The 25,123-nt window shown below is 42.3% G+C and overlaps 1 protein-coding gene across 1 annotated transcript in view; it reads left to right on the top strand.

The window, feature by feature from the left end:
- Nucleotides 1-15,733, top strand: part of ARMH4 (armadillo like helical domain containing 4) — a 159,663-nt gene extending 143,930 nt beyond the window's left edge. Inside the window, exons 6-8 of the mRNA XM_008269710.4 lie at nucleotides 610-641; nucleotides 8,133-8,267; nucleotides 8,508-15,733. Coding sequence (XP_008267932.2) covers nucleotides 610-641; nucleotides 8,133-8,267; nucleotides 8,508-8,576 — 236 coding nt within the window. The 3' untranslated portion in view covers nucleotides 8,577-15,733. The remainder of the gene's footprint in view (nucleotides 1-609; nucleotides 642-8,132; nucleotides 8,268-8,507) is intronic.
- The last annotated feature ends 9,390 nt before the right edge of the window (nucleotides 15,734-25,123 follow it).

Here is a 25,123-nt window from a genome sequence, read left to right on the forward strand (position 1 = left end):
TTTCTCAATTACTGCCTTAGTTTTCATAGTGGTTATTTTGTCGTAGAATGGTACAGTTGGGAAATTATGTATATTTCAGAAGCACTTGTTCTTGACTGTGGTCAGATTCTTCCTTCTTCACATAGGAAGGCAAATACTTCTCCTTGGAGCTGGTTCTGGGCAGCTCTGGCTTGCCCCTTGCCCTTTCCTACCTGAGTCTCTGCTCCCTGCCGTCTGTTCACATGCAGCATTTACACTGCACTTAAAAGCTGAGAAAGATGAGGAATAAAGCTAAAGAAAAAAATGCCTGAGAAAAAACAAACATGATGTTTTGAAGGTTGGTTTCCTCTCTTCCCCCAGATCTCTCCATACAGCACTCAGTAGTAATAGAAAACATATTTGGCAAAAAAAAATTCTGTCATCCAATAATGATACAAGGGGTGTTTTTGCTGTCTGTTGCATTTTTATGTAAGTGGAAATACAAACAAAACCATTACCATCATTATGTTAATACTGTTGGCACTTTTGCAGTATTTCATGGGAAAACCTTTCAGTGTATCAAATTAACCCAATACCATGAAGGATAAGCATAATATGGATATTCACATCTTATTCTCTTATTTTTCCTAGTGAGAAGCTGGATGGAAAAACTAAAAGACAAGGTAAGGAAAGTTTTTTCTTCCTTGGGGTCTGTTTTGAAGGTCTTACAGCTTTGCCAGATAAAGGCCTCTAGAGTAGTACAGCTTTCTGTTTACCATTACTTTTTAAAAAAGTGTTTGTTTATTTGAGAAAGCTCATGCATGCATGAGAGGGGAGAGAGAGGGGAGAGAGGGGAGAGATCATTCCCACCTGCTGGTTCACTCCCCAGATGTCTGCAGTAGCTGCGGCGGGCCAGGCTGAAGCTGGGAGTTGGGAACGCGATCCAGTTCTGCCATGTGAGTGGCAGGAACCCAGTTACTCCTGCCATCCTTGTTGCCTCCCAGAGTGTGTGCTCACAGGAAGCTGGAGTTAGGAATCAGAACCAGCTGTCATAGCTGGTTACTCTGATGTGGGACCTGGGCATCTTAACCAGCATCTTAACTGCTGGGCTAAATGCCCAGCTCTATAATTCCATATAATAGAATTCTTATTCTGCTCATCTGCCCAGAATGCAGGGCCATGTCCATGTGTCCAGCAAGAGCAGCTTCCTTTTGTATTCCTTCTTGTGGAACACAGGGGATAGCTTATTCTTTGATGCACCATTCCTTCTTAGAAAGGTGTGAGAATTGACCTGGGGCAGTGTGCTCAACTGAATTAGATCCTTGACATATCGAGGTGGAAGTTCTAGGGAATTTCAGCAATGTATCCGTTCTGTCTGGCACTGCTTGTCCCAGTGTTCAACTCTGTGGGTGCAGAGTTTAATCACAGTGCTGCTTCTTATGAAGTGTTAATGAGCTGACCTATATGCAATAGCTGGCTTGAGAAAAATATTTTTCCTTTCCTATTAATTCTGCATTCATAGTAATTGACAACATTAATATTGAGGTTTATATTTTCATTTTCTTTCAATTTTCAACTCTTTCCAAGTTTTCACTTTCGCTTACTTCATAATTTTGTAGTGGAATTACTCATAAAAATAGTGATGAAGTCCTGAATTCCTTGGTGTAGCCTGTGTCAGATTCTATTATTATAACCCAGCTCAGATTATACTAGGCTTTCATTTAAATGGAAATCTTATCAATGATCAGATATTGAATTACCTCCAACTCAGCAGTCTTAATATACTCTGGTGATGGCATTCTATCAATATTTTTTATTTGGAGTCAGTTTTTCCCATATTTGAATTATTCATATTTTACTATAGCTAAATGTTAATAAAGAAGTCATTCAATTTTAATGGTAATGATATAATTAAATCAATTCTCCTCATTATTATTTTCTGCTTCTCAGAAGATTGTAGCGTATACCATTTTTGAGACTTGAGTATTTTGAGTTCATGTACATTGAAAATGTTAAGACCTATGAGATCCATGGAGGCCATTTTGGAATTTTTGAAGGGTCCAGTTGTACAAAGGAGCTGTGACTGAGTGGACTGAGAAAGCCCTGGGGGGAAAAGCCAAACATTTAAAACTTGATATATTTATGTTGACGCACTTACTATTTTTCAGAGGAAAATATGATGCAATGAAAATTAAACGGGATCTGTTGTGTTAGTCTCAGAACTCATTTGCCATTATTTCTACAGAAAATATTCTGAATGACCGTAAAGGAACAAAAATAGACTCAAGGGAATGAATTTTGGCATGTTACTTGTTTTGAAGTTAGCTGTTGCAAAATGTCATACCTGTGCTTGTACGCTCACTGCTTCCAAAAATCTGCTCCACTTCAGAGGAAGGATTCCTATGAACCCTCCATTCTTACTTGTCTCAAAAGCCGGGTGCCTCCTCCCAGCTCCTTTTCTTTAGGAGAAATAATTTTCTGTGTGACCCTTATTTTCTGGCTTATTGTGAGGTTTTCTCAGCTCTCACTTTGCTCTCTTCTGTAGTATTTTATTTTGAGTATTTCTTAAATAAATTGTTAAAATGGAAGAAGAGGGGCCGGCGCCGTGACTCACTTGGTTGATCTTCCACCTGCGGCGCCAGCATCCCATATGTGCACCAGGTTCTAGTCCTGGTTGTTCCTCTTCTAGTCCAGCTCTCTGCTGTGGCCCGGGAAGGCAGTGGAGGGTGGCCCAGGTGCTTGGACCCTGCACCCGCATGGGAGACCAGGAGCAAGCACCTGGCTTCTGGCTTTGGATCAGTGCAGCGGCCATTTGGGGAGTGAACCAACAGAGGGAAGACCTTTCTTTCTGTCTCTCTCACTGTCTAACTCTACCTATCAAAAAAAAAAAAAAAAAAAAAAGTGGGGGGGGGCGGAGAAAAGTCAAGACTCCAACAGGGATTGTCTTATTTAATATCTGTGTCTTCACCTTTTAACACTTTCTGGGAGGAACTGATTCTAATATGCTTACCTACCCTATCTCTGTGCCTGAAATATTACCAGTCCTTTCATCTGTGCACACATCTTGTGTCTGGATCTTTATCTATCTAACATCTATATGTCTTGTTAGTCATTATCTTTGGAAACCACTTGAGAGCAAAACTATTGTCTCTTTGATGGAAGTTGCAGAAGCACTTGGAATTGATAACAAAATTACAAATTATGTATTTAACAGGGCCAAGCTAGAGCATGCTCTCAGCTTAACTTCATCTAACTGTTCTGATATTGGTTCTCTATTAATTAGGCTCTATCGAAGTTCCCAGTTACTCCTTTTGTTTTTGTTATCTTTTTATGCTAGCTAGGATTTAGATCAGCTATGAGTGACAGAAAACCTCTGATACCAATGGCTTAGCTGAAATAGAAATTTGTCTCTTATTTATGGGTAAAATTGTAGTCAAGGGTCAGTGGGGAGTGACACAGAGACAGGCACAAACTCTGATTCAATGCCCTCTCATTGTGTTCTTCATTCCCAAGGTCGTCTCATGCTGCTAGATGGCAGTTCCCACTTAGCTGTGTGTGTATGCTAGCCAGAATGAAGGCAGAAAAGGGGAGGCTAAGGAAATCCTGTCCACCTCCAAGGGGAGGATAAAGGTACTCTGTCACTCTGAAAGGGGGAGAGTGAAGGCTCTGCTCCCCGCTATTAAATTTTTGCTTATTTATTTGAGAGGCGTGCACGCACACACAGACACACACACACCCACTGGTTCACCTGCAATGACTGAGGCTGGGCTGAGGCCAAAGCCAGGAGCTAGGGACACAATCGTGGTCTCTTATGCGGATGGTAAGAATCCAATTGTTTGATCCATCCCTGCTGACTCCTAGGGTCTGCTTTAGTGGGAAGCTGGAATCAGGAGGTGGTACTTGGATGTGGGATGTGGGCCTCTTAACAACTAGGCTAAATATCTGCTCCCTGATCCCTTTTAATGAGAATGTTCTGGAATTTACATGTAACACTGATTTACCATCTTTGGTTTGAAATTTATCACATGATCATACCCAGTTGCATGGAAGTAGTCTTTATTCTATGCCTAATCCAACATTGAAAATTCTGTTGCTATAGAAGACAAGAATTGTGGGATATTCCCTATATTCAATATAAAATTAACCTTTTTCTTGGTTAGAAATCCAAATTGGTGATGCTTGTTTGGTGAATCCTAACTTGGCTACTTGTTGATAACTTTTCAACATTTGAACTGCTCCTCAAAACTGAAAATGCATAACGATTTTCGTTATCTGGTAAAGACCAATCTTGTTGTTTTTTTCTAGATTTAGGAAAGCATCCAGAAAACAAATGACCCAGACCATACTTAAGAGTAGCAGTACTCGATGTGAGGCCTGGAGTAGAGTCAGTCTCACCTGGGAACTTGTCAGAAATGTAAATTCTCAGACCCTACCCTGGACCAGTCAGAAACTCTGAGAATGGAATCTAACCATCTGTGTGTTAATGTCTTTATTATTTTTTAATTTATTTTTAAAATTTTATTTAGGGTATACAAATTTCATACATTTCATATATACAGATTTAGGGACGTAGTGATTCTTAGCACCCTACCCTCCTTCCTGCCCATGTTCCCACCTTTCTTCCTCCTCTCTCTCCTGTTCCCACTCTTAATTTTTATGAAATCTATTTTCAGTTTACTTAGTATTATACATTGTATTTTGTAATTTGATAATTCTGAGGAATTTCTTAATGCATTAGATTCTCAAGGTCACAACAAACACATGATAATTACTGCTGTACACTCTCAAGTTGGAGAGCCATCATTGTATAGAAATTGTAAGGGCACTGCCTTCATTCAGCAGACTTTAGTTAGTACATTGTAGTACTAGCTTTCCTTATGGATTTCTTGATAAAAGATGTTTCTGAATAAATCATGGATTATCCCATGAAAGAGAGATACCTATCTCATGAACGTGAAACAAAGAAACTCTCAAAATCAAACAAATAAAAACAGGTGTATTTAGTAATGTTTTGATTGAAAGTGCATTTAAAGAATTTGAACTTCATTTAGGGATAATTTAACATTTGCAGACAAAAATACAAGAATAAGAATAGTACAGGCGCCGTCTTTACACCTTTTACCCACGTGCACCCATTGGTAACACTGGGTCCCCTTTGCCTTCATCATTTGCTGGGGTGTTCTCTCCCCTTTTTCCTGATCCATCTGAGGATAGTTGCATACATCATCACCTGTTTACTCCCAAATACTTCAGTGCATGTTTCCTAACACTAATGTTGTGTTAACAAATCTTCATGATCTCTCTCTCTATCATCTTGAATGTGTTTAACATTGGTATAGTTCTTTTATGTAATGTGGCATCCATATTTCAGATTTTTCAACAGTCCCAAACTATCTTTTATAGAAGCATTTTTTTCCTCTAGTGCAGGATCCAGTCTAGGATTATGTAACATACTTAGTTGTCATGTTTCTTTAGTTTCCTTTCGTCTGGAACATTTTTATAGCCACCTTTTGCCTTCCAGACACTGACATTTTAAGCAATTCAGTAGTTCTTCATTTTTTAAAAAAGATATTCACCACTTTATATTTGCTGGATTTTTTTTTATGATTAGGTCCAAGTGGTGCATTTTTGTTTGTCCTTTTTAGAATGTTACTTCTTTTTTTTTTTTTTTTACAGGCAGAGTGGATAGTGAGAGAGAGAGAGAGAGAGAGAGACAGAGAAAAAGGTCTTTTGCCGTTGGTTCACCCTCCAATGGCCGCCGCGGCCAGCGTGCTGCGGCCGGCACACCACGCCTGTCTGAAGGCAGGAGCCAGGTACTTATCCTGGTCTCCCATGGGGTGCAGGGCCCAAGCACTTGGGCCGTCCTCCACTGCTCTCCCTGGCCACAGCAGAGAGCTGGCCTGGAAGAGGGGCAACCGGGACAGACTCCGGCGCCCCGACCGGGACTAGAACCCGGTGTGCCAGCGCCGCAAGGCGGAGGATTAGCCTACTGAGCCGTGGTACCGGCCAGAATGTTACTTCTGAAGGCACATGCGCATCCAATAATTTTGAATAGAGAGGAGATACTAGCAGAATGTACAAGTTAGAAGTTTTGTGCATGTCACCTTACTTATTTTTATTTCTGGAGAAACCAACTCATGAGAAATTTCAAAACAAGAGCTTGTTTTCCCTTAATCAGTTTTGCAACTAGAATGGTTAAATTATATTGGAAGATGATGGGTTCCTTTGTTCCCATTTTGTAATTTGCTTGTCACTTCAAGGCAAGGTGGATATCATCCACCCCCCTAAAAGAGGGAACAAAAAAGAGGGTGATACAACTGATTTTTGTTATGAAATCCACATAATTTAGAGCTCTAGGAACAAGAAGTCTAAATGTGTCAGTGAGAAATATGGAATCATTTTGAATATTCTTGTGGCTCACGTGGGGTTGAATTACTTTGCAGGGGGAGGGCCACACAGAGGTAACCAAGTTTGTCTCCCACAAGCTCAGACATCATCCTTGGATGTACAGCTCTGAAAAGCCCAATTGATGAGGCTGTTTCCAAGCACTGAGAATAGTGATTTTCAAGAAATAGACTCACAGTTCTGGTAAAAACCCCAACACTTTGCTATTGTTCATTGTTTTCCCACATGGAAAATTACAGAGTTTTTATAAGCCTTAAGCAGATCTGGAAGAAATTTAGAAAAAGGTTGGGCTTCTGCAAGGCATATTAATTTGTTGAAAAATGACTGGTTTTTGTTTCTTGGGGAAAAACACTTAGTATGCTGTTAAACAATGCTGCTGTTCTCGAATGAGTGGTAGAATTTCTGCAGTTTGCCCCAGCCTAAGACCCTGGGAGGCAGAACCAGGGTGGGTGCTGCTCTACACAGAGGAGGTGCCGCAGTTGGGCAGGGCTTGTCTGTTCCTTGAGTTACTTCTATATGTGTTGGGAAGGTGTCGCAGCCCACATACTTTAGCATTTTCTAGAAAGCTTTGCCTCTGTTTTTCTGAAATACACTAGAAAAAAGCTGTACACTATTAGACATAGTCAGACAATGAACAGACTCATGTTCCTTCCACCCCCAATGCCTGTCTATGAATTACAGCCTTTGGTTGTTTATGTATTTTGTCTAGGGGGCTTCTAGGGAGGCCTGTGTCTGTGTTTCGCTGCGAGAGGGCTGAAGGGTAGCCTGTCCCCTACAGTCCCTAGGTGTCTTACTGGCTAGGGTCCGGGAGCACCCTTAAATCAGTGGCCCTTCCCAAAGCTTCAGTGGGATCTGAGTGACTCACTCAGCCCCTGGGGTACATGGGAATCGGCCTCTCTCAGGATCAAGGTATCATGTGACAACTTGGGGACACGGGGACCCCCGTGCCTGTGAGACCTCTGGGCTCTTTGGGAGGCACCAGTCTTGTTGGCAGGGATCCTTGTGCCCTTCTCTGCTAATTCCTTTCTTTTGACTAGGAGACACTCAGTTCTTCTCCAGTCCCAAGCTTGAGTCTTGTCTGCTGGGCAGATTCTGCTGTGCACAGAAGTTAACCAGTGTGTTTGTGACTGCTCTGCCCTTGCCCTGGTCCTTCTCACCTTTGCCCCCGCATCTGCCTCTCTCCTCCTTCTTTCCTCTGCAGGGCCTCTGCTTCTCTGTTGGTAACAGAAGCGCTCACCTTTTGCTCACTCACAAGTCTTCTGCCTCTTTTTCTTGATGTGATTCAAGAGGCAGAGGCAGAGGCAGAGGAAGGGGGTATGGGAGAGGGAGAGGGAGAGGGAGAGGAATTGAGAGAGAGAAAGCACCACTCCCAGGGTTTTCTTTTACCCTCCAAGCAACACAGCATTGCAGAGGACTCTCGGTCTCCTTGAGGCTTGTCTCGGGCTGTTTCCAATGTGTAGCATTTTAACAGCCCTGCGTTCTCAGAAGCTGACGTCACCTATCTTTAATACAAATTATGTTTCTGTCACCAAAAAATGGTATTGACAAACGTGCATGAACGGGTGACTAAAGGTGCCACGAGGTCTGGTTGATTTGGTTCCACGTTTGCTTGTTAAGAATTTGAGATTTCTAAAAAATAATCATCTCTCTCCCTGTTGCCCCCCCCACCCCAAAAGCAACTTTATTTTAGTTAACAATTTTTCTTTTACAGCAAGGCAGCAGTGGAGAAGCAGGGGCAGTGGGCTGATGGTGTTGCCTTTTCTGTGCAGGCTGGCTACATGTCTGGGATGCTGGTGCCTGTAGGAGTTGGAATAGCTGGAGCCTTGTTCATCTTGGGAGCGCTCTACAGCATTAAGGTTATGAATCGCCGAAGGAGAAATGGCTTCAAGAGGCATAAAAGAAAGGTATGGAACCAGCGATAGCAAAACCCAATCGGTGTCAGAACATTCTTCACTTGTCTAATTTGCTTACTATAGCCCATGGGGCTGAATGGTGCACGCACGGGGTTGAGGGGCCTGGTGGTTTGGGTTCACTGCAGCATTGCTGCCCAGCCTTGGTTTGTTAGTGTCTTTTACAGTGGACCCATTCTCAGCTTTGCTCTGCGCCAGAAAGAGTTTAATGCTTTTGTATTTTCCTTCTCTTAGCAGAGAGAATTCAACAGCATGCAAGACCGAGTGATGCTCTTAGCCGACAGCTCTGAAGATGAATTTTAAATTGGACTGGGGTTGAATTGTGATATTCAGCAATGTTATTATTTTTTATTTTGAGGCAAAAAAAAAAAAGAAAGAAAAGAAGGAGAGCAACATTCTCCCACATTGCTGCTCTCAGGCCGTGAGTCCTGTATCTGCTGGGTGGTAGGTTTGTCTTACACTGAGCAGAAGGTACATGCTGTATTCTAAATGTAACACACAGTGTTCGGTTTTATATTGCAGAGGGTTTTCCACAGCCACGGGCTGCAATTCATAAGTATGCAGCGTACATATTGTTCAGTAGGGATAGCTAGGTTAGGTAGAGTAAATATTTTATATTTTTCCACAGTATCTTTTCCCTTGATTTGGATAACCTTCATTAAGTGTAATGACTGTTGCCAAAAGGGCACGCTTGACTTTGAAATAGAAATCTTAACAACGTATAACTTCTCATGATCCTACTCTGTCCTACCTGAAACCGTAGACTTACAGGCCGTGGTACATACTGCATTTGCATCAAAACTAGCAGCAACTTGGAATGAGACTGTTTGGTCAAAAAGATCTCTCAGCCCCTTAGGAGTATATATAGATTTGTATGCATCTTGCATTATATATTTCAGTCTCCTAGGTTTATTATTTTTCATCTTCTGTTTTATTCACATACATGGCAAGAAAAAAAATGCACCAGAAACAATGCATTAATTGACTCTTAATCTTCCTGTGTGCTTGCTTCATAAAATAGTGTGATGGAGTCCAAAAGACCTATCAGCAGAGTCTTAGATGTTTATCATTAAGATGTACTTTTTGTGTACTCTTCAACTTTGTCAAAAAAAATGAGGAAGAGAAAAGAAGACAGTAAGGGTGGGCAAGCTCCCTGAGCGTGCGTTTGTCTCTGCCGTTTGATCTATGCTTCTGTGACTGCTACTGTGAATAATTCAGTGCACTGCTCACCACGTCTGGAGTCTTGGCCACGGAAGGAACAGGCCACTGTTGTTCCTCATTTGACTTCGTTGGGAAACCAGACAGTCTGTGGTAGAAGCAGGCCCAGTGACCAGAGCGCTGGTGCTCCATGAAGTGGAAAATCAGCCTTTCTCAAGGCATCCATCCCGCTGATGGGATGGTACACTATATCATCGGTTCAACCATTTTTCATTCCCTTTGAAGTGTAACCCCCTAACCTGTACAAAATAGGGTACTTAATACCCTATCAGAATCTGGGAATTTGGAACTGCAGTTGGTTGAGTTTGGGAATAGTGATTTGGCTCACTTCTATGGAAGGATAAAAGTTACTAATTATACTGTTAAGATGGAGAACCTGTTCACAGTTATTAGGACATGTTCTACTACGTTCAAGGCAGGTTACAGCATTATTTCATGTTTAGTTCTCCCATTTGACCCGATATAGAACTAAAGCATAGAAATCAAACAATTACCCAAAGTTAAACCTGGAGAGAAACAACATGAGAACCCATTTGGGACTCAAAGCTGTGTATTCCATCTTCAGTGCCCTTTCCACGGACTCTGAAGGAAACAGTGACATGTGCATGTCAGCCCTTCTTTAAAGATAAAGTCCCAAGGAGGTAGCCACTTGGTCAAGGAATATTTGATATGAGTTTATACTTGTATTTGTTCAATGACTGCTGCCTCACTAGCCTCTCACTTGCTAATGCAAGTCTTTTCCTCCTCCATCCCAGCCATTTCCTTTACCATCACAGAAGTTAAATATCATCTCTGGGGAACTAATGGAGGAATATTCCAGAATCCATTCTTGAATGGTGACTGGCCCACAAGAATGTTTGCCTTGGTCAGTTTTAACTCTTTTTGCCGAGAGATGTAAGATGTGTGAAATTGGTAAGGAGAAATAAAAAGCTTTGAACAGTCAAATAGAAGTTAGCAATTGACAAATAAGCTCAAGGTCATACTGCAAAGATGGAATCCAGAACCATAGCATTCACAAGTAACAGTAATTTCAAGAGTAGAGGTATGCTGGTATTGCATAAGGGAAATTTTCCATTTGTAAGAGCAGCCCCTTGCTCTAAGTGTTCCTAAGGTTTGGAGTAAATGAGTGTGATGTTGACAAGCTGTTTTCAGAGATACACAGTAAGCCACTTAATTTAGCCACACATGATGGCCATCAACACCTTGGGCTTCTCAGTCTGTTGAATTAACTGAAACATGGCTGATAGGTTGAATTTTCCAACTGTAGGATGATAAATTGCAGATAACAGATGCACATTTTCATTTTCCAGAGGTCTATGAGGATGACATGTGTGTGAATTTAAACTGACGCAGAAATGTGTGCAGCCCTTTTAGGGACATTTCACTGTTTAAACAAAGAACTTATTTAGATCACAGTAGATTTCTGTACAAACCTGTTTAAACAAGCAGATAAAGAAAATGTGCTTATTATCCATCATTAAAAAAGAAAGGAATCTTGTTATTGCAAAAACAAAGATGAACTTGGAGGGCAATAGCTAAGTAAAATAAACAAGTTGTAGAAGGACAAGTCCTGCACAATCCCAGGTATACAGGGTATCTAAAGCAGCCGAACTCAGAAGCAGAGTTGGAATAGTAGCTGTCCCCGTGGTCTCTGGGGGAGGGAGAACTGGGAACTGTCTGTGTAAAGATTCAGTCGTGCAGGATGAGTGAGCTACAGAGATCTGCTGTATAGCATACTGCCTATAGTTGACATTGTGTCCTACACTTCAGAATGCGTTGAGGGTCGATCTTGTGTCAGGTGTTGCTAACAGCAACAGCAATAACCACAGAAGCAAGGAGAGCAAACCCCTGTGGGAAGAGACCCTTTCCCTAGCCATGCTGTCCCCTCAGTAACACCTGCTGTGTTTGAGGAAGGAAAATAAAAAGAGAAAAGGATAGAAGCTGCTAGAAACAGAACAGCAGGCTGGGATGGAGAGCCCAGGGTCCCTCCATGCCCTTGGTGTCTTTCTGTCATCAGAGGGCATTATGTTTCTTTTATATTTCTTTGGTTTCTTCTTCTGTAAACAGCCGATTTCAGTTGTTGCTGGCTTAATTTATAAGCAATATTTGGAGGTAATTGGTATCCCAGGGCAACAGATTCCCTTAGCAATGCCTTTGCCTCAACTTCAACTCATAAACTATCTCAAATGTGGTTTTCCAGAAATGTTTTCTTAAAGTGCCTATATCTCTTACATAGGCCTAAAATGGTGGGGGCAACGTTGAAGCAAAATTTTAGAACATGTTTAAATAGCTGCAGCACAATCAATGCTCGTTTTCCGTTTCATTATTTTTGTAAAGACCAAAACTAAAAATGTTAAGAGATGAAAATAATATAGATCGACATAGAAAGTTCTGCATGCCCTAGTGCCTCCCTCGGTGCACCTACGGAGAGTTTCTTCCTGTGGAAGTCTAGAGGAGACATCTGATTAAGAATCCCATCCACAACTTGGAAGAGAAGAATTCAATTATGCGTGGACATGGTGATTTCTGTGGATACAAATAGTCGATGTTCCTATCAGTTGACAAAAACCAGTCTTTGGAAATAGATTTATAATTTGGTGCAGGGTTCTAGATATGTGGCCTTTTGCAAAACAGGCTTTGTGGTGGCCACAGAAGCATCTGAAGGGGCGGGATCATGACTGAGGAAAACAGTTTCTCCTTTTTAGGATGTGTGAAAGTGTGCTTACAAGGAAAAGAACATGGATAGGAGATGGGCAAGAAACCATAATACAAGGCAGGTATAAAGATGGCACAAAACATTAGAATGTGCTAGGAGAGGCCAAAATTCTGAGTGGATTGATGCTTGGAAAAATGTTGCAGACAGCAAGGAGAAGAATGCAAAGGAGGAAGATCATTTGGGGGGGGGGGTCATAAAGCTCCATGAATCTATTTTCTTTCCATCCTCACCATCAAAGAAAACTACCCTGCACTAGTTACAATGAATATGGTGAGAGAGAATTGAAGTCCAAGATGAAGGCGGAGATGAGAGGTGCTTTGTTACTTTAAATGAGTTTAAGCCCAGTTAAATATCTTCCTTAATTATAAGTTAGTTCAAATGAGAGAATATAAACTTCTAGGAATGGGAAATGGTTTGGGAATAAATTTACTGTGTTGACTTAATAGACGTCCCATCTCTACACATTTGGCACCCCTCCGCCCACCCAGACACAGAACTCCTTTCTGGGGTAACTATTAGACTGATAAGCTCGAGATGGACTGAGGAGAGACATCTAATTATGTTGTTCTGATAATTATAAACTTCGGCAGTCAACATAGCTAGAAACAGAATCATGTGGCTTAATTTCTGCGTGTAGAAAAAAAGCAGTATTTACTTTGTAAGTCACTGTTATATATATGCATTGGGAGTCTCTTATTTGTGATAATAGATGGATCTAACTTAGTAATTAATGCAGATTTCTGTTGTGTGAATGTGGGATAAAGAGAGAAAGGAAATAAGGAAGAAAGGGAGAGAGGGAGAGAGAAAGGGAGAGAGATGGAAAGAAATTTCCTCCTGGAAAGCACAAAGAAACAAACCCTCTTCTCCATCATTCTATCCAGTTTGCTCGAAAAAAAAAAAAAAAAAAGAAACTCAAAAATATTTAAATAGCATCCTCTCAAATCTTCAATGTAATAAAAAAGCACAAATTTTACTTTTTCCCTTCAGAAAGCACCAGGAACGGTAATATGAATGGTAACCACTAATAACTTGTAACACGGATATGAATTCTCACTGGACAATTGCAACTTAGAGATCTGAAGTTCAAGACTGGTGTTGCTCAGAGGTGTAACCTGTTGTGAGTTGAGAATAGAAGACTTGAGAATAAGCTGTTGCGGAGTGCGAACAAATGGAAAGCAAACTGAGTGCCCACTGGGTTATTTTATGACCTTTAAGGTGGACAGATCATCTGCTCTGGTCTCAGAGTTCAGGAAGCTGAGGTTTTGGTTAACCAGTGTTGTGGGCAGCTTCACAGTTTGTTCCTGCTTAGCAATGAAATAAAGGGGACCAGTAGCATTAGAGCCTATCTAAAATTTCCTGTCTCCCAGCATAGCTTCAGACTTCTTCATTACCAAACTAAAGTATACCCCTGAGGAGGGAATAAATACATTCTTCCCAAAATAAACTTGGGTGTAAAACCCCTTTGGCCATTTCTTCTTATTTGATGCATAAAGAAAGAAAGAAAGGAAATAGTTTCTAATTGAAGAATCAAATCCCAAGGGTCTGTGTCAAGGAGAGTGAGGACGGTTAGTGAGTCTCTCTTTGGTAAGCCAAGAACAGTTGATATCGTTGCTTCTTCCTGAATCAGTACTGATTTAGTACCTTTTATGTGCTTGGCAGTGTATTGAGCATTGGGGAATAAGAGGAGCAAAACATTGTCCGTGATCAGAAAGAGCTTAAGGACTAGTAGAGGAAGAGAGTAAATGAACAGTTTCATCTCAGGTACACCATGCATCCAGAAAAGGAGCATCTAACCCTCCCAAGGAAATGGGGGGCATTTCTCCCTAGGCCAGCACACCTGACGCCAGAAGCATGGATGGGGATTATTCAGGCAAACGAGAATGGAATGCATGTCCTAGCCAGTGGTGAGCTATGGACATTCCAGGTCCTCAAGGGAACTGAGAGTTGAGATTTTAGGGGGAAAGTGCAGTGTGAAATAGGCAGATCCTGAAGGGTCTTCTGGGTCATGCCAAGGAATTAGGACTTTATATTGAGGGCAGTTGGAATCATTGAAAGGTATCATGTTGAGATGTGGTATGATCAGGCCTCAGGTCATGGGAAGACTAGACTGGGAAGGATAAAGTCTGAAGTCAAAACCAATGTGGGTGGGCGGTGACTATGATCTGGACCCAGTTGCAAGAGCAAATGTGGAGGGAGGATGGGTTGTGGAGGTTCTCAGGAGGGAGCAGTAACCAGCAGGACTTGGGACGGGTTGAATGTGGAGAAGAGAGAGAAGACAATGGTTGACACTAACATGGGTCATGGATTTTGGAGCACTTCCAGATATGTGCCAGTGTTTTGACTTCTGGAGGGACTGACCTGTATTATTTACTATCCAGGGAGGAAAACAAAGGCCTACAAGTGTGCCAAAAGTATATAGGCAGCTCTCATTTTCTACAAAGTGTGTGTCCATGCATCGTATTTCTCTGTGACTTTTAATAGTAGGTGCCAAAGAAATAACATTAAATTTAATAAAAGCCAAGTTAAACATCTGGGAAACTCTCCAGATACCTTTAGGTGATGACACTTTCAGGCTAGGTTTGAGTTACTATCTAGGACTTGACTGACCCTTGATTTTTAAAAATGAATACAAGAATTTCTCATTCTTTGACATAAGTAGCAGAGAGGAGTGTCTTGTTTTTCTTGAAAACAGATCCAAAAAATTCCTCTTTCAAGGCTGATCCTTATGTGGATGATGTCAGGATTTGGATGTGCAAATCCTGAAAAATCTCACAAGCAACACAGGTCCTGGGACTACGTGGTTTGATGGCCTTTTCGACAGCGGTCATAGACAATCATCAAGTAACTACATGCCAATTACAAGTTTCCCACAATTGCCATGTCAGCACAAGGCTGGATTCTGGAGGGTCTCAGTGGCAACCGTGCAGAATCGAGGAAATGCAGAAAAGCATGAGAAATAATTATCCACCCCGAGATAATTGTTAACATTTTGGTCTGTGTGTTTCTGATCTTTTTTTCTGTGTATTTGTGATATTCTGTATATGCACACTTGTATTTTTACACAAAATTAGTATTATAATTTACAAGCTATGTTGTTAGCTCCCTGTAGCTACAGTTTCCATGGTTGTTTTAAAAGGAATAAAGAAAAATGAGGAAGGACTTGTGAAAATCCCAAAGTTGCATTTGAATGTACAAGGTGTGTGTTTCCTTGTTAACAAGATTTTTTTGGCATTTGATGGTCCATGACTGCCCAGTTAGCTTCAGCTACTTCCATGCGATGCAAATGAGAACACAGTTGAAAGAAGTCTTGGTCACAGGACATCCATTTGCAAATGTCATATTGTACCCCAAGGGATTAGAAAATCCTTTCCTTTCTTTGCCTTTGCCCTCAAACCAAAGCTTTTATAATTAGACAGTAAGATGGAATGACCGTGAGAGTAGATAATACATGCTGTTGTGAGAAACACTGGAAAAAAAGGATACTTACTGTAGTGACCTAAATTGATTAAAAGCTTGCTCAGTTCAACTCTCTTGGGTCTAATTGGTATTTTTGTGTCATTTATTATTAATATAGGGCACATATGTTTTCTACATTTGGTTTCACCAGGCTAAATTAGATGGGCAAATGCCCACCGCTAGATCCATTGTCTTCTTTTTCATTGTCCTTGTTACAAAGAGGAGTCATGGCTCTTTGTGCCCCTTCTGTCTGCTCTACAAGGCTTCTGGATCCAACCTCTCTGCATCCCTTTTAGCTCTAAATGGTGTGCAGATCAGAGGGAGAGCAAGGTGATACTAGAGGACACATATCTTACCAAATAATGTTCTGTTGTTTTACTTCACCTTTGTAACTGTCTCCACCAAGCTGTCCTCCTCCAAATTTCTCCCACAGAGTGGGACATGGATTTAAATAAAGCACATGATAAAGCTCAGTGGATTTTAAAATATTGTTGTCTTTGGGTGTGAAAGTAAATTTTTGTTCTTCACAAATTATTATTAGATAAAAATAGGACAGATTGACAATTTTCAAAGGGAAGAACATGCTCTTTTGGATACACTTCTGTTCATGTTTAAACTTAAGAAAGATAGCTGGCAGAAATTTGCAAATTCAGGTATTTTTTTCATACACATAATGAGGGTCTTTTTAAAGTTTCATTTGAGGATTTGTTGAATTAGGTGGGTTTTGTGCTATGTAAATAAAATGTAAATTCCCCAAATCTATTTTTACTTAGTGATGAAAAATCACAAACACTAAGTGAGCTCTTGATGTTGGCCAAGTGCTGTGCTTGGTGCTAACCATGATCGAGTTCATTTAATTGAATACCAAGACGCAATGAGATAAGCAGTCTAGGTCACCAAAGACTGCTGATGGCAGAAATCTCATTTGTAACAAACATTTATCCTTGACGAGAGAAACATAAAGTGAGAGTTGTTAACAATTGATTGGTTGACTGTTTTTCCATGCTATAGAAACTGTGCAGCATTGGCTGCTAGCTATGATTTACATTCAGTTTTTAAGGCATTTAATTTTTATTACATCAGCCCATATTGAATGTTAGTTTTTAGGGGGATAATCTGTCTCCCTAAGTGCTTCAAGATGTGAGGCCACCAAAGAAAATACTGAAATTTGAGTTATAACCTGAAATTACTGAACCATGTCTGTGGTCATTTAAACACCCTGCTTCAATCTGTTGTAGTGTGCAACAGGTGCTCCAGTTATTCAGATTGTTTGTAGTTAGCTTTTGTCATTCATTCGATAAGTAGTTTGCAATTCAGATTTATCACATTGATCTAAAATCATTTTACACTTTATAAACACTACTTGTTGGTTCTTAAATAGAAACAAGAAGAATACAGGTATTGTAATATCTGTGTAATGACATGACCGAGCCTGTTCTTTTACAGTGGCCACATGTTAAGAAGTTGATAATGTTCTATATTCATATACCATTGGTTTCTAGGACCATAAAACACTTCCATCTACAGTTCATGGTTCTCAGCACTGCTTATGTGATTTTTCTATCCCAAAGGGCAGTTCTTACTCTGACAGTACTTGAATGTAGTACTGCATTAAGTATATTAAAATAAAATCTGCATGGCGCAAGATCTGTTCCACGACTCACGACTCAGTAGAAAGAAATTTCTTTAGGTCCATTCTTTATTTTCTTCAATACACAGTGCATTTTAGCCAGAACATTTCTGCAGAAGTCAGTAGTAAAATAGGAAAAAACAGCAACAGAGGAGAAAAATAACTAAGGAAAGTTAATTCTATTGGGGAATATTGTGTGTGCTTCCAGAGACGGGGGAAGAAGGGGGAGGGAGCAAGTGAGCATGAGCGCCCTGAGTGAAAATATCCTTGTCTAAACTGGGAAACAGCTGAGAACAAAAGGGCACACTATTAACTGGAATAATCATGGGCAAACTAGAAACTAAGGACATTCTAGAGGGCGTGCATTAGACACCTCTGGTACCACAACAAATGCTGTCTTTTACTGCAGTCCTGCAGTAGCAATCAGTTCTGCACTGGCTGCTACTCCCACTGGTTTGCAACGGTGTGGGTTACTACTTTGCTTTCAGGGAAGCTCAGGCTAGGATAAACAGGACTGGGATTTTGGAGTGAGATCACTAGTCAGAGGTAATAAGGAACATATTTCTGGTGGTGAGTGGAGTGGTGGTACCTGGCCAAAAGTGTCTCAATTGCTAAATCTCTTATTTGTGGTGGATTGGGATGAGGTGCAGTGCAGAAAGCACTGGTGTGTATGGTAGCCGTTGTCTTTGCACAGTAGGGAGCAGTGGTAATTATAAGGATTGAGTTGCTTGGTGTGCTTAGACTGCTTCAGAGACTGAAGAAGGAAAATGGCAGACTTAGGTTAGTCAGTTGTCAACACAAGGCATGTTGTGAAACTCAGAGGGTGTATGGAAATATTTTCAGATTCATTGATGAATTGTGCTGAAACTCTAAGACTCAAGGTCATCTTCCGAGAAAGCAACCTGGATCAGGCAAGATTCTGGTTAAGGATTGGAGAAGTCTAAGATGGGTGGTAGAGGAGGGAGATGAAGAATATTATTATAGTCTTGGGACCAGGTGCCACAGCAGCTACTGGAACTTGTTCTACTAATTCTCTTGAATTAAGCCTTTCCAGAGGTTGTGGTTGGCTGCCATTATGGAGGCTGTCCTTTGATAGATTGAATTTAAATAAGGGCACACACAAGGGCAAGAAACGGACAGTACTTTCTTTGCACAACTCAGCCTCCTCGTTCTTACACCATTACCGTGGGGACGAGGTCTGTGCAGGCATCAGTGCAGCCAGCCAGATTAGCCATGTGCTGTGGCTGTCTTGTGTCTCTGATGCTGGACTGTCCTGAGGGCACATGTGGGAACCAGATCAATACCCAGTCATGCACAACTCACGTATCTGTGGGGCCAGCATTATGGAGCAGTGGATTAAGCTGCCACTCGGGACACCGTCATCCCATATCTGAGCACCAGTTCCAGTCCCAGCAGCTCTGCTTCTGATCCATCTTCCTGCTGATGTGCCTGGGAAGGCAGCAGATGATTCAAGTTCTTGCACACTTGCTATCTGTGTGGAAGACTCAGATGAAGTTCTTGGCTCCTTGCTTCAGCTTGCCCAGCTCTTGTGGCCATTTGGGGAATGAGCCAGTGAATAGAAGAGCTCTCTTTCTTAGTCTCTTGCTCTCTGTCATTCTGCCTTTCAAATAAATAAAATAAATTTATCACTGGTGATGAAGATAGATGGGCAGCTGATTTCCTCTTTCCTCTCCCAGGCAGATAGTTTTGTGTTGCAATTTATAAGGCTCCTCAGCAGTTCTGTGAGAGCCAATCATGTGTAACAGTGAGCAACTCTCTGGCTGCCCCTGACTTGTCACTGATGTCCCTTGTATCAGCATTCTCAACAGAAAACAGGAAAAATGATTACTCTGGCAATAGTTTCCCTCATGCACCAGTCACTTGTCCATCTGGTGCCCCTATTCCTGAGGTCAAACAAGCCACCAAGTGGAAGCCTTTGCCCAAGGTAATGTTTTTTGGGAGAATCCAGGGGGGGAGAGAGAGAGACAGAGACAGAGAGACAGAGACAGAGAGACACTGAAGGTAGAGAGTAAGGGAAGGGAAGAAACTGATCTAGTATCAAACTGCATGAATATTTCAGGAAATCAGAGCCCACTTTGGTATTACAATATTCCTAATAATGAAGATGACACAGGCCATATTCTTCCTTGTTGGAAAATGTATAACAAGAATTATGAAGCTGGAAGAATCGTTGGCTCTCATTTTTAGCCTGTAAAAAAAAAAAAAGGAAGTTTGAGCTATGAATATATTCTCATACATCTGATAAAAAGGTTCAGAGTATGTCAAATCACCTGATACTAACCAAAGTAGTGATGACTGTTCTCTAAAGTGGAAAATTAGGTGTCCGAGTCTTCAAGACAGAGGGACACAAGGTTAGGATAATGTTAAGTTATCTTATGTTCAAAAATATAAGGAGTGGGAATATTTTAGAGAAAGAAAACTTTCCAGTAAACAGAATTCCCCTTGTATTTGTAAAACTTTTGACCATGGAAGAGGGGAACTACACATTCCACATGCTAAGCAGTTGACATATTTAGCTATATGAATGAGGTGGGCATTAATATTTCCGTTTTGTAGATAAGAAGTTGAGGCTTAGGGAAGTTAAGCGATTTTCTGTGATGACGAATAATCCAAGCATTTTTGACTGGGTTCTTTCCATCTACCTTGTTATATGTCCTCTGCTAAAAAGAGGAGGCCTGGTTTTCTCCATCTCCAGCAGTTGCCAGGTCTGTAAGCAGAATCCATTAGAAATCAGAAGAGATTTGGACCCATTCCTTCTGTTTCTCCAACCCAAATGTCCTATACCAGAAATAACTCAGTTTTACCTTCAAAGCCATCTTAATGTGTGTACTTTCTACCTCTTCTTTCCCACCTCTCAGCTAAAAATTTCTAACAGAGTACTGGTAAGCACTTGAAAACAATTTCAATGGAATATAGAAGTTAGTTCCTAGTTAAAGTAGGGTTAAAGAATAATAATAATAAAAAGAGTAATTGAGCACATCAGAGACAATGAAAGTGTTCTTTGCCTACTGTTGGCAAGCTTATCACGTTCTTGGCTCTTTTGACAAGGAATTTATTCATTTGTTCAATTTGAGCATCTAGATCTGTTGCTGTTCAGTGTAGTAGAAAGTAGCTACACATGGCTATTTTAATTAATTGAAGTTAAATTAAAAATGTCAGTTTAGTCATTTAGCCAAACTAGCCCAATTTCAAGTACCCGAGTAGGCACCTCATATGGCTAGTAGTTTCCATTTGGATGAAGAGGGCCCCAACATTTCCATCATTCCAGAAAGTTCTACAGGACGGTTCTGGGCCTACTGCTAAGTCCTGGGGATACAGAAAAGCAGTAGATGTGGCCCCTCTTTCATGATCTCATATTTCAGGAAGGAGGGAGAAAAATGAATTAGCAATAGATGGTAACTAGTGATGTAAAGAAAATGTGTAGATTGCTGGGGCATGGATTGTTAGGAGGCATGTACTGTGCACAGCGAGGCCACCCAAAAGACACGCAGATGCCACTGGGGAGAACAGCCCAGGCGAATGGAATGGAAGGTGCACACATCTCAAAACTTACCGTGTTTTGAGGATGGGAAGGAAACAGAGGGCTTTGGACATCTGGGGAAGAACTGTGGCTGTTGAAGGTTTGTGAGAGCACAGCTCCTCACGATGTGGGTGGTCAGTAGTTCTCACATTCATTGGGTGTTTTCATGGGCTTCTTGAAGTACAGATTTCAGAGCCCTGGCCCCAGGATTTCTGAGTCTGCATGGGGCCTGAGAGTCTGCATTTCCAATGTAGTCCCAGGTGATCCTGAGGCTGCTGGGTTGGGAACCACACTTAGAGAATCTCAGAGTTGGTAGACAGAGAAAGGGAAGCTCAGCATGATGAGAGCTCCAGCCCGAGTCCCGTGGTTCATGGAAAAGACAGGGAGCATCCTTAGGCCAAGCCCTGAGCTCTGCCTTTCAGTAGCCACTATGCCTTTTTTTTTTTTTTTTTTTTTGCCTTTGGATATTGTTTCACCATTCACCATCTTTGCTGTCAATCAAATCATTTGACGATTTCCCCACACTTCTAGTTTACAGAGGGCAAGGGGAGTAACACTTCTAACTGCATTACAGAGGTGCCCACCTACCTTGATGTGTGACGTAGTGACTACTGACTCATTAGCTGCTCTCTCCTATGGGGAGTGTGTGGTTAAAGGAAATGCACTGAAAAAGCCACTCCTTGTTGAAATGGGTGCAGGAACCAAGGCAACTAAGAAGACAACTGCACTACAGGAGAGCAATGAGCCAATGTTGCTTTTTATTCTTGAAAAGAGGAGAAAAGGACAAGGAGAGAACAAGATGGGAGGAAGCTGGGTTCTGTGTGAGAAGCAGCTACTGACAAATTGGTGATGCGAGAGTGTTGTCCACAGATCTTTTAAAGATAAGCGTGTTTAATGTTCTGTTGAAATTGTTTGCGTTGCCTCAAGGGAAACCTCACCTCTCCTTCCCCAAAGTCTACTAAATAGATACACACTTGGAAGAAAGTGTTTGTCACAGCCAAGGACTAAGTTTCCTGTTTGAGTTACCGTGACCCAGAGCACTACTTTGTTATAGGATGGAGAGCTGAGGCACAGCTGACGCTGGCTTCAGAGCTAGGGAGAGAGTGGGGTTTGCCTTGGGAGATTTGTGCTCTCGTAGGCTATGGCATGGGGACAGTACGGGCAGTGGGCAGTGGTCTCGTCCAGGTCTCACTGTAGCAGTGTTTGTGCTCAGCTAGGTCCGGGTGACAAGTGAGCAGGGGCCTGGATATGTGAGAGAAAGCCTCCCCATGCCAAGCTCTTGGGTTTCTGACAGCTCATTTTCACAGTGGCCTTGACCGTGCTGGGGAAATGAGGGCAACCTTGGCAGTCACCAGGAGAAAGTGAGACCCAGCACGTAACTATGATAGTGGGCCCTGTTCATCTAAATGGCAGGATCTGTGAAAGCAAAGAGGATTTGAAATTAGGAGCTGCATTCTTGTTTTCTATCATTGGTGGGTTTATTTGATGCTGTGCCCAATGTAGATAGTGATTTAAGTGGTGGGTTGTGGAGCCGGTCTGCCAAGATTTCTAATCCCAGATTTACCATATTTAGCTGTGCTAACTTGAGCAAGAAATTTAGTTTCTCCTTCAGCCACAGTCCTGGCAGGAAAGCGATGGTATACTCAAAGAATTTAACTGAGCGAGCTTAATAAAAGAAGGATTTTCAGGCAGTGTGGGAACGTTTGGTAAAACCAATGGGGGATGGTAAAGTCCCCAGGAATAACAGCAGGGGAAGCCATTGTCACATTTCTTCCAGCAGGGACAGAGTTAGCTGAATCCATGGAGAGTGGACTGGAGCTGTGGTGGAGTGCAGCAGCGCAGCCACTGCCAAGGCTGGCCCAGCAGGGAAAGATGAGGGGACACACACCCTCCCTCTCCTCTCCTGACTGTGCATCTCAGCCACTGGCCCCACTCATCTGGAATCACAGGGCAAAAAGGCCCTGTTGCTGCAGTCACAGCCACCAGGCTCCCAGGGACACAAAGCAGCTCCTGGAGGAGAGCACACTCAGTGTTACCAGCCAGTGCCCGTAGCCTCCATATTCCCATTAGGTGCTGTGTGCAGTAGGTTAATCCTCCGCCTGTAGCACCTGCAGTCCATATGGTCACCAGTTCTAGTCCCGGCTGCTCCTCTTCCAATCCAGCTCTCTGCTATAGCCTGGGGAAGCAGTGGAAGATGGCCCAAGTACTTGGGCTCCTGCACTTACATGGGAGACTCCTGGCTTCTGGCTTTGGATCAACGCAACTCCGGCCATTGCGGCCAACTGGGGAGTGAACCAGTGGATGGAAGACCTCTCTCTCTGTCTCTCCCTCTCACTGTCTGAACTCTACTTCTCAAATAAATAAATAAAATCTTAATGTTCCTATCAGTAGAACAAGGATTGTTATGGTTTGAATATGGTTTGAGTGTATCTCCCAAAATTCATGGGCTGGAAACTTAGTCCTCAGTATAGTATACTGAGTTGATGGACACTTTAAGACGTGGGGCTATAGGTGGTGAGGTCCTTAGGGACACTGACCCCAGAGGGGATTAATGTGGTTCTTGTGGGAATCCAGTTGGTTCTCGGGAAAGTGAGTTGTCATGAAAGAGTGAGCTTGACCCCAGAAACCCTCTTGCTAAGTGACATCTTCCTCTTGGCTCCTCTCCCCTGAGGTCCCCTTTTGTCTTGCAGTACAGCTAAGGGGACCCTCGCAGAGTCCAGACAAATGCAACCATGCCGTCTTGGACTGTCAGCCTCCGAAGCCGTAAGCACAGTAAGCATCTCTGCAAGTACGGAGGTTCAGGTATTTTGTTATAGCAACATGAAGGAAACTACTACAGGGGTGCTGATAGTGATGGCATTGACCTCCGAGGGCTGTTGTAGACGTTGAAGGAGACAGTGCATATGAATCTCTGCATAGTCCATGGTGCATGCTCCAGAGCGGTTAGTTACTACGTTAACCTTTTGGGCTGGAGGAAGGGACACTTGGTTTGTAGACTGAAAATTCTGATTCCAGAAGGCTGACAGGGGAGAAGGCTCTGTGCTGCAGAATAACGCACTTAGGCTTGTGTCTGGTCCTACACGCCGCCTCCTAGTCACGGCTGGTGAGTAACACACTGAGTCAGAAGAGGCAGCCACAGCACTTGTCCCTCACTCTTGTTTTAGCCTTGCTGGTGTTCAACATGTCAAGGCGATGAAGGCTTAGCCTGTCTGATGGCAATGACCAACTTTATTTATAGACTCAACTTCTCCGGGGTGAGCGATCCCACGGTGGGGGGCGGGAGGATGGGCAATCACTTTCCTTTTTCTGGGCAATGAAAATTGGGTTTGTTCATGGAGACTCCGGGATGGGCCCAAATCAGCAAGTCAGTCAGTAATGAGCTGAGCTGTCCACACAGCTTTTCTCACCTCCGTTTCCCGTGGGTTAAGAAAGTACCCCACCTGCCCCGTTCCTAGGCTGGGCCCATAACCCATCCTGCCCGTGCCCCATTCTCCTAGACCTGGGACTGATTCCAGGGACCAGGCCCAGAGAGCACCGTTTTGTGTTTCAAGAAAGGAGGTGCACCAAATGATCTCTTGGCTCCTTCCAGATTTAGAGAATCCGGAAGTTAGAACAGCAACAGAAGAAGGAAACCTTAGTGTAAACCTCTTAAGTATCAGCCACAGGTCTTTCATGTCTCCTGAGGCAATAGAAACACAGTGGTTAAGAGAGCAAGTCCGAGAGTCCCAAGGGCTGGTGTTCTGACACTGCCTCATTCTGGGCACGTTTCTGAATCTGAGTTCCTCTTTCCTGGTCTGAAAAGTGAGGGTAGTCACTGTACCATCTTCCCCAGAGCTCCTTACAGTGAGGAGGGGGATGATGTGGACATCGCAGGGAGATGGTGATGACGTAAGGTCATGTATCACATTGCTCACACAGTCCCTGGCACACCATGAGCCATTCACCATGTTAGCTATCAGCTGTTACCTGTACTTTTTTATTTAAAGCACCTGAAATCTATCGCTGTCTGTGGATGTGCATCCAGCCTCTCCCAGTCACAAAGTCAGAGACATTTCAGCTTCTCTTCTTGTCTCTAAACAGAGTCCAGGGCAGCTTTCAGATAATGACTTCAACAGGACTCAAAATGTAGCATGAAGTAAGAGCTGTATGAGCATACTTCAAAAATGCTCATGGAACAATGGAACAAACAGATAAGCTTATTTTGGTGCAGTTTTTTTGAAATCCTTGTATTATTTTTCATAATACATGTTTTCATGAAAATTTTGAAAGTCCCTTAGATGTGTGGATTT

The sequence above is a fragment of the Oryctolagus cuniculus genome, chromosome 12 (assembly GCF_964237555.1).
Source record: "Oryctolagus cuniculus chromosome 12, mOryCun1.1, whole genome shotgun sequence".
NCBI lineage: Eukaryota > Metazoa > Chordata > Mammalia > Lagomorpha > Leporidae > Oryctolagus > Oryctolagus cuniculus.